Genomic DNA, 12,895 nt, shown 5'->3' with positions numbered 1-12,895 from the left:
CAAGGTGGTAGAGTTGTCCATGGTGGCAAGGTGGTAGAGTTGTCCATGGTGGCACAGTGGTAGAGTTGTTGTACGGTGGCACAGCGGTAGAGTTGTTGTACGGTGGCACAGCGGTAGAGTTGTTGTACGGTGGCACAGTGGTAGAGTTGTCCATGGTGGCACAGCGGTAGAGTTGTTGTACGGTGGCACAGTGGTAGAGTTGTTGTACGGTGGCACAGCGGTAGAGTTGTTGTACGGTGGCACAGCGGTAGAGTTGTCCATGGTGGCACAGTGGTAGAGTTGTTGTACGGTGGCACAGTGGTAGAGTTGCCCATGGTGGCAAGGTGGTAGTTGCTGTACAGTGGCACAGCGGTATAGTTGTTGTACGGTGGCACAGCGGTAGAGTTGCTGCCTCACAGCACTTGCAGCGCTGGAGACCAGGGTTCGATCCCGAATATGGGTGCTGTCTGTACGGAGTTTGTACATTTTCCCCGTGACCTGCGTGGGTTTTCTCTGAGATCTTTGGCTCCCTCCCACACTCTAAAGACGTGCAGGTTAATTGGCTTGGTATAATTGTAAATTGTCCCCAGTGTGTGTAGGGTGGTGTTACTATGCAGGGATCGCTGGTCGGCCGAGGGGCCTGTTTCCACACTGTATCTCTGAACTAAACTGACCAAAATAGACTGGACAAACAAAATGATCAGTAATAATGTGGAAGACCAGGTTGACGGAGTGTAGGGAAATGGTCTTCTGTTGTGGAGCTAGTGTGTGGAGGTCGTCTCTGATCTGATATTGTCCAATGAAAGAACCATAATAAATAATCTGGTGGTCAATGCCTTGAGGGCAATGTGCCAGCATTATATAACGGTTTAAAGTGATTTAATTCAAAATTATGCAAGGGTCTTTAGTCTTAACAAAGTAAATAATAGATGCACGTGGTATAAGTTGAATGTGGTATATTGGAAAACTAAGTTAAAATGATAGATTGGAGTGACTGGGCTTGTACACTCTGGAGTTTAGAAGGATGAGTGGGAATCTTATTGAAACATATAAGATTGTTAAGGGGTTTTGACACGCTAGAGGCAGGAAACATGTTCCCGATGTTGGGGGAGTCCAGAACCAGGGGCCATAATTTAAGAATAAGTGGTAAGCCATTCAGAATGGAGATGAGGAAATACTTTTTCACACAGAGAGGTGTGAGTCTGTGGAATTCTCTGCTTCAGAGGGCGGTGGAGGCTGGTTCTCTGGATGCTTTCAAGAGAGAGTTAGATAGGGCTCTTATGGAGAGCGATAGTTAAGGGATATGGGGAGAAGGCAGGAACGGGGTACTGATTGGGGATGATCAGCCATGATCACATTGAATGGTGGTGCTGGCTCGAATGGCCGAATGGCCTACTCCTGCACCTATTGTCTATTGTCTATTGTATGAAGTAAACAAGCAATAGCATTTAAAATGTAACACGACAATTATATATCCTTTAAGGCACAGAAGCCTAACAGGTAAAGTTGTTGAGCTGTGATTAATAAGAGAAGTTCAGTATTAAATTGGTGAGAAGATCTCATTGCCATCCGAGAAAGAACAGAAACTGGAGGACAAGGAACGTTACAGAATTCAGCAAAGGGAGAGTGAACACTGGGTGCGAGCGATCCAGTGAGAAACATCAGCATAGAGTGAACTAAACTATGCGTTTACAGTGGTAGAGTTGTAGTATTACAGCACCAGAGACCCGGGTCCATTCCTGACTACGGGTTCGGTCTGTACAGAGTTTGTACGTTCTCCCTGTGACCTGCATAGGTTTTCTCTGGGTGTTCTGGTGTCTTCCCACACCCCAAAGGCGTTCAGGTATAATAATAATAATAATAATAATAATAATAATAATAATAATAATAATAATAATAATAATAATAATAATAATAATAATAATAATAATAATAATTATAATAATACTTTATTGGTCCCTCAGGGAAATTCAGATGTCCAGAGGCCCCCAACCAACAAACCCACAGATTCAAAACGAACGCAGACAGAAAATACATAGAATACAATGTGGACACTACCTGAGAGCAATAAATACTTAAAAAGACCAATAATAAACAATTAAAAATTAAAAATTGCAAAATGCATCCCCCTACAGCCTAGCGGTCCGAATTATAAAATCTAATGGCTGCTGGGGTGAAGGATCTCCTGAACCGCTCCGTTCTACAGGGCAGGGAGAGGAGCCGGTTGTTGTTCCGAGTGCTCTTTTGACTCTCCAGAATTACATGGAGGGGATGCCCGGGGTTTTTCAGGATGACCTGCACCTTGTGCGTCATACGCCTCTCAAGCACATCCATCCCAGAGTCTCCCCTCCAGCACTGAGCTAGCTCGTTTAACCAGTTTGACCAGCTTCTTGTTGTTTTTTGCACTTTGTAGGTTAACTGGCTTTTAATTGTAAATTGTCCCTAATGTGTAGGATAGTGCTAGTGAAAATGGAGACGGCTCAGACTTGGTGGGCCGAAGGGCCTGTGTTAATGCTGTATCTCTAACATCTAACACCATTACATTTAATGAAGCTGTTCTGAGCAAGTCCAACCTTTGCAGCATATCTTGAGGATTTTAGTATTTTAGCAGGGAGGTTCTACTGCAGTTGTACAGGGTCTTGGTGAGACCATACCTGGAGTATTGCGTACAGTTTTGGTCTCCAAATCTGAGGAAAGACATTCTTAACATAGAGGGAGTACAGAGAAGGTTCACCAGACTGATTCCTGGGATGTCAGGACTTTCATATGAAGAAAGACTGGATAGACTCGGCTTGTAGACGCTAGAATTTAGAAGATTGCGGGGGGATCTTATAGAAAGTTACAAAATTCTTAAGGGGTTGGACAGGCTAGATGCAGGAAGACTGTTCCCTGTTGGGGAAGAACAGGACAATTTGTCACAGTTTAAGGATAAAGGGGAAATCCTTTAAGACCGAGATGAGAAAAAAAAAATTCACACAGAGAGTGGTGAATCTCTGGAACTCTCTGCCACAGAAGGTAGTTGAGGCCAGTTCATTGGCTATATTTAAGAGGGAGTTAGATGTGGCCCTTGTGGCTAAAGGGATCAGGGGGTATGGGAGAGAAGGCAGGTACAGGATACTGAGTTGGATAATCAGCCATGATCATATTGAATGGCGGTGCAGGCGCGAAGGGCCGAATGGCCTACTCCTGCACCTATTTTCTATGTTTCTATGTCTATGTTTCTATCTGACGGCACACTCTGTTAGCAGGAGAATGTGGACATGAGGGCCATCTGCAGGTTGCGTGAGTGGATCAAGGGCAACCCTCAGGTGTTATCCAGTGACTCCACAGCCGGCTACCAAGGTAAGACCCCCTCAGCTGCCTCAACTCTCTCGTTATTCTTCCCCTTCAGCATTTTGGCTTGGGCAGAGTTACAGTCCCATCACAAGATGGATCATTGCCACTGTCAGTATAAGAGGTGATTAGTAGTTTAGGAACATGAACATCGAGGCTGGAATTTACCGCTGATCGATGATGCTTCCTCTGCCTAATGCTCCTGAACCATGTTTGACATCCATCTCCAGGTTCTGGTAGTTGATCAGAGGAGAGTCATTCATTGGTAGGTCTGGAATCACCTGTAGGCCAGGCCAGGCCAGATATCCTCTCTTGCCAAACACTGGTGAACCTTGGACTTACTTTATGATATTTGTTATTTGATATTTTATGACCATCTTTGCCAACACTAACAGTTTTGTTAAAAATACAAATGTATTGAAACACTTGAATGTAAGTGTCTGTGTTGCCGTGGTGACGTTTGGGCAGGTGTGGGGGGATTGAGGTGCCACAGTGCAGGGACTGGGCTACACACACTATGAGTGAACAGCACTACATAATGTGGAGGCTGCAGTGAGGCCCACATCTCTGTTGCCACTTAGTGTTAGCAGGAGAACAGCCCTGAACACTATCTACCTTATTGGAGACCCTCGCACTATCTTTGATCGGACTTTACTGGACTATATCTTGCACTCAATGTATTCACGTTATTCCTTTTATCACGTACTATGTGGACGGCTCGATTGTAATCATGTCTTTCTCTTAATGGGTTAGCGCGCAATAATGTGATAGTGGCAGTGTGATAATGAGCACAAATATCTAGGATAGCATTTATGATTTACATATAAATCCCACTGAGCCTCTGCAATTGCCCGCATCCTGCCGCTCATTCCCACGCATGTGTTATTGTATTTAAACCACCATGTATCCAACCTGGGCTGATTCATTGGTGCAGGATCTCTGCAAGGGTAGGTATTGTCCAGCCATGGGCACCAGCTGTGTAGAGCCACAGTAAGCTGCATTATCCCACACACACAATGGACCATGGACACCATCACCCATTCTTCAGCTGTGGTGTGGAGACGGGCACTTACAGCTCGTGACTTTACACCGGAGACCTTTGCTCCTGTTAACTGTGGCCACATTGTCAGCTGCCAGACTGGTCACACTGGTGTCATGTCCATGCCAGCACCTACAGGGTGGAGCAGCAGACATGCCATGTAGGGTTCTGCTGCTGCCCAGGGTTGTGTTCGAGGGAGGGAGCAGACAGAGGTCCCTGTCACATCATGCGTGTCACATTGGTGCTCAGGTCCGTGTTGGCTGCCCACATTGCCACGGAAACTGTGAATTAAATGGTGACATTTGCACCGTGAGTGAGTGACAGACAGTGTTCTAGAGGTTGGGTCTGGAGTTACTGTGGGGTGGGGGGGGGGGGGGGGGTGGGTCACACACACTCCCTCACAATGGCAACTCATTTTAACAAGACAGTTATTTCATTGTTTTCAAACTGAGCTCAGGATGTAAGGCCGATTTAACGCTTGTGTCATCAATATTGGTTTGGTAGCTCAGTGCTGGCAATACTGTCCACATAGGTTGGGAGAGAGGTGTGGGTGGGTGCACTGCCTGCATCAACCCTGCAACCAGCCGCTCTGGCCCAGGGGGTTATCATCAGCTGCTCACTCCTTGTTGCTCACAGCTCCTCCTCTCCAAGGTTGTCATGTGTACACAGTGTGTGTGGGAGTGAGGGGAACTTGGGAATGAGCCATTGTTCCCACTTATCCCATGCATTGCTTCCCACTTATCCTCATATCCCTCAGTTCCCTGAAGTGTCCGGACATCTATTGGTCTCCACCTAGAATATGTTCACCTTCATTCACAACCTGCTGACTGAGTAAACTTCTTGTCACTGGCATTTTAAATGGCGGACCCTTCATCCCGAGATGTTGCTGTCTTATTCTGGACTTTCAGCAGGGAAAGTCCTGTCACCATCTCCCCAGCTAACTCTTCCCAGAATCATGTTACCCAGAGACCGGGTTGCACTGTCCTTGGTCCAGCAGTGTGTTGGTGAATGCACTGCTTGCACCAGGTTGTGTTCAGGCTAACCCTGCTTCTTCTCCATTCTGCTTTTATAGTGGACTCACTTCCAAACCATGATCAAACTGGCCAGATCTCAAAAGGCAAAGTTCAGGATGGAATTCAGTTTAAACTGAGATGACAAGAATTAACTCATTCAGCTGGTTACAAACCAGTGCATCCACTGAGCAGAGCCACTTCCTTAAAAATACTGAGATGCAAGTCAGAGCTACAAGGGTATAATCGGCTTTTAATCCCATTGAGGGAGCACAAGGAACTGCAGATGCTGGAATCTAGTGTAAGACACCAAGTGCAGGAGGAATTCAGTGGATCAGGCGGGAATGCACAGGTGATATTGTGGGGCAGGACTTTTCTTCAGACTCTTATTGACCTCCAGTGCTATTAGCTTCTGATGCTCATTTCTTTGAGCTCCTGTCACCAGAGCTGTAGCCGTGTCTGCTACCTTCATCTGTGAAGACAGTTGGATTGTTTCAAATCCCCTGCCACCTCATTACTGCCCGGTATAATCAAACTTAGTTCAGCCAGCATTGTTCAGCTGAGACTCAACGTGCAAGATGCATGGACTGGAGGCAAGAGCATCATCCTTACATTGCCCCTTCTGCTGAGTTCTGCCCGTCAGTGGGTAAAGCCTGCCCTGCCCCCATGACGACACCATCAGCACCAGGCAGTGAGACATGGCTGCAACTCTGCAACATTTATACCTCCTCCCTTCAAGGTAGCTGCTTCCAGCCACACCTCACCCCACTCTGGTGTTACTATGGGACAATCAATGAACCAAACAAAACATTGTTTGCTCATGTTACATTCTGTTGGCAGCGTGTTGTTAGCTGGAGCTCACTCTGAGCACCATGGAGTGTGCGTGATCTGTCCCACTGAACCCTGGAGCTGCCCTGTGTCCCTGTACCAGTCATGTGCTGCTTTAAAGGTCACGCCAAATTCTCCCGATCATGCTCTGTTTTAGCTCTGCCACAGAAGGCAGTGGAGGCCAATTCACTCGATGTTTTCAAGAGAGATTTAGATTTAGCTCTTAGGGCTAAGGGAGAGGGGGAGAAGGCAGGAACGGGGTACTGATTTTGGATGATCAGCCATGATCATATTGAATGGCGGTGCTGGCTCGAAGGGCCGAATGGCCTACTCCTGCACCTATAATTTATGTTTTGTTCATTGTCCTGAATATTTGGGGACTGTTGTCCTGACTTGGAGAGGCATAGATCGGGTGAATTCACAGAGTCTTTTACCCAGAGTAGGAGAATCGAGAACAAGCGGACATAGGTTTAAGTTGTGAAGGAAAATATTTAATAGGAACCTTGAGGGCCAATGTTTTCACACGGTGAGTGTAGGGAACGAGCTGCCAGAGGAGGTAGTTGAGGCAAGTACTGGAACAATGTTTAATAGACATTCAGACAGGTTCATGGATGAGAGGAATATGGGCCCACAGGCAGGTGGGACTCGTATAGATGGGAATCTTGGTCAACGTGGGCAAGTTGGGCCGAAGGGCCTGTTTCCATGCTGTATGATTCTAGTCTCTATGAGTATCTGGACATTCAGACAAGCTCCAGAATAGTTACAGTGCAAGAGAGAAGGAGCGGGACTTGTACAGATGGGTACTTGGTGGTCAGTGTGGGCGTGATGGGCTCTCTGACTGTGATTGAATTGTGGAGTTGGCCTTGAGTTCCTGGGTCTCCAGCTGGGACATGGATGTTGGTCACCTCTCCTCCGCACGGAGCCACCAGCTGGAACACAAAGCCGCTCCTCATTCCACTGCAACCTTTCCTATCTGCACTGTAAGAGTAATAGCAGATTAGAGGTGGAATTTCCCTGTTGGTTAATGATTACTCGTGTGGCAGACGGAGGGAGCTGAGACGGGAGTCAGTGCTAGGCCGTGTTTGGCGAGCTGGGAGAGGGATTGCCAGCTTGCCGTGTGTATGCGTGCTTGGTGTTGGGCTCAGGGCAGCGTTGGTTGCAGCAGCGGCGGTCAGCTCTGTGATGCAAGGCGGTGCCAGCCTGGGGCAAGTTGCTGTGCTTTCACTAGTGCCTGGCTGGCCCCTCTGGCATGTGAATGATCGTGTTCGCGTGCGAGGACAGAGGGGTGTGCCGCACATTCACCGTGAAGCTTGAATCACGCTCTCTGCAGCTAGCTGGCTCTGCCTCTCTCTAGAGGGGCTGTGACCCAGGCTCAAGCAGCAGCAGCGCAGAGACTGACTGACTGACAGCACAGTGTAACCTGGCGGCTGTTCTGGAAGCTTCCGCAACTGCAACGCCACTTCCCGCCTACAGACAGACTCCTCTTGCTGCTCGCCAATGTGCCCCAAGGTAAAAGGTCAGTGCTGCAAACTGGTCTTGTGTAAATGTCAGTGTGTGTGGGCTCACCACCTCTCCAGTTACAGGGCGACACACACTTGCCTCAAACTTCCCAGGTAGACAAAAATGCTGGAGAAACTCAGCGGGTGCAGCAGCATCTATGGAGCGAAGGAAATAGGCAACGTTTCTGGCCGAAACCCTTGTGTTTCGGCCTGAAACCTTGCCTATTTCCAAAGGTTTCGGCCCAAAACGTTGCCTATTTCCTTCGCTCCATAGATGCTGCTGCCTGCACCCGCTGAGTTTCTCCAGCATTTGTGTCTACCTTCGATTTTCCAGCATCTGCAGTTCCTTTTTAAAACTGCCTCAAACTTCCACCATGTTTAGAACTTCTAAACAGATCTGACTGCCTTCCCTTTTATTGTGGTCCTGATTAAAAGTGAAATCTCACTGATGTCCCCCCTTCAGGCTCGGGGTTGGGGACAGGGTGGGACAGGTGACAAACGACCCCACCTCCGCTCCACACGTGGCACTGACCCTCACCCGATGGGGACCCCACCCCCCCTCTTACCCAGTGTTGTAAGGAGCAGCCTCTCCCTTCCTGGATTGCCTCGCCTCAGTAGAACAGTTCCCCACCACCCACCACAGACGCTGCCTGACCCGCTCAGCTCCTCCAGCACGTTGTTTTGTGTGAAGGAATCTTAAAGCTTCGCCTGCCCCTAGTTAAAGGTCTAGGAGGGAAGTGCAAATGCTGGTTCTAAACCTGCATCTACAGTTCCTTCCTACACGTTTAGTCTGCCCCACTGCGAAATCTCCTCAAGGTATGTCCACTTTGTAGAAGGTCTCCCTCTCTCCGACCAGCGTTCTGACCTATTTTCACACCTTACACTTCCTTATCTATGTATCACCCTCTCCCCTGACATCAGTCTGAAGAAGGGTCTCGACCCGAAACGTCGCCCATTCCTTCTCTCCAGAGATGCTGCCTGTCCCGCTGAGTTACTCCAGCTTTTTGTGTCTGTCTAGTTAAGGGTCGGCAGGGACTTGGTGCTGGCTCAGTGTCGACCTCAATCCCAGAGAACAAAGTGTCAATCAAACAGAAGGCCGTGAGGTGTCCAGACCCTGAGGCACTGCCCTGTGACTGGGCTGGGTCATGAGTTCCCACCCTGCCTCTTGCAAAGACGTTATCCCCTACTCTCAATGTCCCTGTCTCTGCCACGTCATAGATGGATCATAAGGTCATAAGGGATAGGAGTAGAATTAGGCCATTCGGCCCATCACGTCTACTATCTCTCTCTCATAACCCCATTCTCCTGCCTTCTCCCCACAACCTCTGACACCTGTGGGCAACTGATGCCTCACCCATGTCTCTCGTGTGTCCTGTAGTTTGCCCTCGCTCCCCCTGCCCTCAGATGGAACAAGGGTAGAGTTCCCCTGGACTCCACATTTCACCCCAGCAGCCTCTGCCTCCAACTGACGATGGACACAAAGTGCTGGAGTAACTCAGCGGGACAGGCAACATCTCTGGAGAAAAAGAATGGGTGACGTTTCAATTTTGGACCCTTCTTGAGACTGAGGGGAAATTGGAGGTAGAACAAAGCACTGACAGCAACAGGTGACCAGGGAAGTGTGGAGCCCATAATGCTCCAATGCTGGCTGGGGAAGAGGTGGGAACAAAGGGATACACAAGGATGCGGACAGTGGAACTGGTAGGACCACTTGGGTGAGTTTCACCTCCATTGGAATTCACGGTCACATAAGGAAGATGTTGTCAAGCTGGAAAAGGTGCAGAGTAGATTTATGGGGACGTTGCTAGGACACGAGGGCCTGTGCTATAGGGAGAGGTTGAGCAGGCTAGGACTCCATGGAACACAGGAGGATGAGGGGTAATCTTGGAGGTGTACAAAATCATGAGAGGAATGCTGTAGATCTGGTAAATGCAGAGTCTTTTGACCAGTAGGGGAATCAAGAACCAGGCGACATAGGCTTAAGGTGAGGGGGGAATCTGAGGGGTCACTTTTTTACACAAAGGATGGTGGGCATATGGAACGAGCTGCCAGAGGAGGTAGTTGAGGCAACGTTTAAGAAACAGCCCATGTCCACATTGTAAGCCTCTAAGACTCTTGAATGCCTTGTAATTGTTTGTGTATCGGTGTCAGAGCCTACTGCACTGATGTGCCCACATAATACCATAACTGTGGAGGATTTCTACGCCCATCTGTTTTATTTCATGATGTTGGTTGTGGGATAAATGTTGGTTAGGGCTTAGGAAACAAACCATTTTCCTTCATTTAAATAGTCAAGTCTTTTATGACAACTCGAGACTTGCAGGACAGCACTTCCACCAGTCCCGCATCCCCAGTAGTGCAGTGCACCAGTGCAGAGCTCCCTCAACACCGCAGCATTGAAACCTGCCCTTCCACAGGGCAACGTTCCACTGGGAACGTCGGCTGGACTTCCTGTACAAACTTGTGATGTTCTGGCCAGAGACCAGAGTGATTACTGGCCCATAGGAGAGGCAGTGTAAATGTGACACTGGTTTCAGTCGGGCAAGTCACATTTGTTGTGTGGCAATATACCTGTCGACTCAAGGCGGCCCCTCATCTCAGTGACATTCATACAGTGAAGGGCTGTGATTGGGGAAGATCAAGCTCAATTTGTACATTAAGGGCAAGAGGGAGTGGAGCACTGATGGGGTTAAACATTTCATGAAGGGTTTGAGATAACATCAGACACAGCTTCAGAAAGCCAACAGTACCACATACTCTCAGTTGCTTTGTAAAGATTCAGTGTGGATGGCAATCTTTTAGACTGACGTGACTGTGTAATTATGGTGTGCAGCAGGCCTGATGTTACCTACTGCCTGGGGCATTAGAGGTGTTGGCACGGATCTTGTGAAGCCTTTGGGTTAGTTCGTCAAGTCAGAAAACTGCAAATGGAGGAAGAACAAATGACTGTATTTATGATGTTAATCAAGGAGCAGCAACAGCTTCTGAGTTTGTTTAATCTTTTCATTTGAGTGGAGCCTTGTGCAATGACAATCCTTACCATGGCATTAACAAGCCAGTGTTTCTCATATTGAGCATCTAATGGAAAGTTTTGCATCTTCAATAGCCTCAATAGCTAGAGGTTGCAGAAGAACTAATGTCGTTCCCCCATTCATAAAGAAGGGCAGTAGGGTTAGGTTGGGGAACAACACGCTGGTGAGCTTTGCATCGACAGCAGAGACATTTTTGGAACAAATTCGAAAGGAGGAAATAAATTTTATTCCGAAAAGCAGGGTTGGATCAGGAGGCATCAAGTTGTCTAGTGCAGGGGAATATCTTGCCTGACAAACTCTTTTGGGGTTTTGAGGAGGTTATGAAGAATGCAGGGTAATAGATATGGTTGCCATGGACTTGAGGAAGGTTGTTGACAAAGCTCTGCATGGTGGGCTGGTCCAGAACATTGGCTACATGGGATCCAAGGCCTGTTGGCAAAGTGACTCGGAGGCAGAGGTGTGGAGGTGGAGGGGTGACTTTCTGACTACATCTGTAACCAGTGTGTACCACAGGCACAAGTGCTGGGACTAATGTTGTACAAATGACCCTGATGAGAATATTGATGGGCTGATTAGGAAGTTTGCTGGTGACACAAAAGTTGAGTTGTAGATAGGGAAGAGTGTTGTGAAAGGAGATGTGAGGTCGGGCGGAGCAGTGGCAGATGGAATTTAACCCGGGTATGGGTGAGGTGATGTACTTTGGGACATTAAATATTAAAAGGACAGAACAGCAAATACGGCACGATACGATAGACCTTTATTTATCCCAGGAGGTAAGTTGATCTGCGAACAGTCATAAAACACAAAGTGCATGAAACGTGAAATTAAAGTGACGAGTGGAAAGGATTGGGGATGTGCAAAGATTGGGGGAGGGGGAGATTCAGTCTACCCCACGACAGAAGGGAGAGGAGTTGTACAGTTTGATAGCCACAGGGAAGAAGGATCTCCTGTGGCGATCTGTGCTGCATCTTGGTGGAACCAGTCTGTTGTTGAAGGTGCTCCTCAGGTGGAGGAGGTGAACTGTATTTGTCCAGGATGCTCCGCAGTTTGAGGAGCATCCTCCCCTCTAAGACCAACCTCCCATGAATCCACAATCACAATAATAGCCAAGTATGTTTTGCAACATACAAGGAATCTCATTTGCCAACTCAGTCATACAAATAAAAAGCAACAGAACACACAAAACACATTTTAACATAAACATCCACCACAGTGACTCCTCCACATTCCCCACTGTGATGGAAGGTGAAAAAATGTTAAAGTCTCTTCCCTTCTGGTGGATGTCTGTTGATGTAGAGAGGGACCTTGTTTCAAGTCCACAACACACTGAAGATGGCAGCACAGGTGAATGGGATAGTTACGTTTCACATGCTTGGCGTTACAGGCCATCGCACTGTGCATGAGTTGGCAGTTTGTGTTACAGATGTGCAGGACATTGGCTGGACCACAGCTGGAGTATTGTGCATGGTGCTGGCCACCGCACCACAGGGGGTGGTGGGAGCAGAGAGATTGCAGCTCAATCCTGGGATGGAGGGCTGGAGTTAAACATAGAGATGAGATAGTCTTGACTAGGGGTGACCTTATGGACATTTATAACATTATGAGGAGCATGAATAAGATAGATAGTATATCTTTTTCTTAGACTTCGGGAGTCTAGATGTATAAATATATTTAAGGTGAGAGGGGAAAAATGTAATGGAGATTTCATGGGTAATCTTTCTGTACAGAAGGTGGGTCGGGCAGCCAGAGGATGTGGTGGGGGCAGGGGGAAGTATCTGTAAAGGAAAGTGTGGAGAGATACGAGCCCAGGCTAATGTGATTACCATCACGAGTTGGGCCGAAGGGCCTGTTCCTCGATGCTCGATTGTGATGAACTGATTTGATCCTTTACTTGTTGACTCTCCAATCCAATAAATAAGTGATAGATTGGGAACGAAATATTCAGCTGGGGTCAAGCCTGATGATTAAAAATAGCTCCTTGACAAATCTTTGCCCCAGATCCTGTTTAATCATTCATTCAGCAGAGCAGAAGCCAAACTCTGCTGCAGATAAAAGTCCGACAGCTTGTCCGCAGGTTTGTCGTCCTTGCTGAAGGAGTGGGGTATGTCAGCCCCCCGGCTCTGTGGGTCTCTGGGTACAGGGGGGTAGGGTGGGGGTGCTTGTGGTAATTCCCCA

At 47.9% G+C, this 12,895-nt stretch overlaps 1 protein-coding gene across 9 annotated transcripts in view; it reads left to right on the top strand.

The window, feature by feature from the left end:
* Positions 1–12,895, top strand: part of grb7 (growth factor receptor bound protein 7) — a 79,456-nt gene that overhangs the window by 26,779 nt on the left and 39,782 nt on the right. For 5 of the 9 annotated variants that reach the window (XM_033034833.1, XM_033034831.1, XM_033034830.1 and 2 more), the window contains one exon: positions 3,225–3,321. In XM_033034833.1, the coding sequence (XP_032890724.1) occupies positions 3,240–3,321 (82 nt within the window). In that variant the 5' untranslated portion in view covers positions 3,225–3,239. Of the gene's footprint in view, positions 1–3,224; positions 3,322–7,325; positions 7,706–12,895 lie in introns of those variants that run through there. The other 4 variants (XM_033034834.1, XM_033034836.1, XM_033034832.1 and 1 more) reach the window with 3 other exon arrangements.

The sequence above is a fragment of the Amblyraja radiata genome, chromosome 16, assembly GCF_010909765.2.
Source record: "Amblyraja radiata isolate CabotCenter1 chromosome 16, sAmbRad1.1.pri, whole genome shotgun sequence".
Taxonomy (NCBI): domain Eukaryota; kingdom Metazoa; phylum Chordata; class Chondrichthyes; order Rajiformes; family Rajidae; genus Amblyraja; species Amblyraja radiata.
Note: the sequence above shows the minus strand (reverse complement) of the source record. Positions and strands in the feature narration are given on the sequence as shown.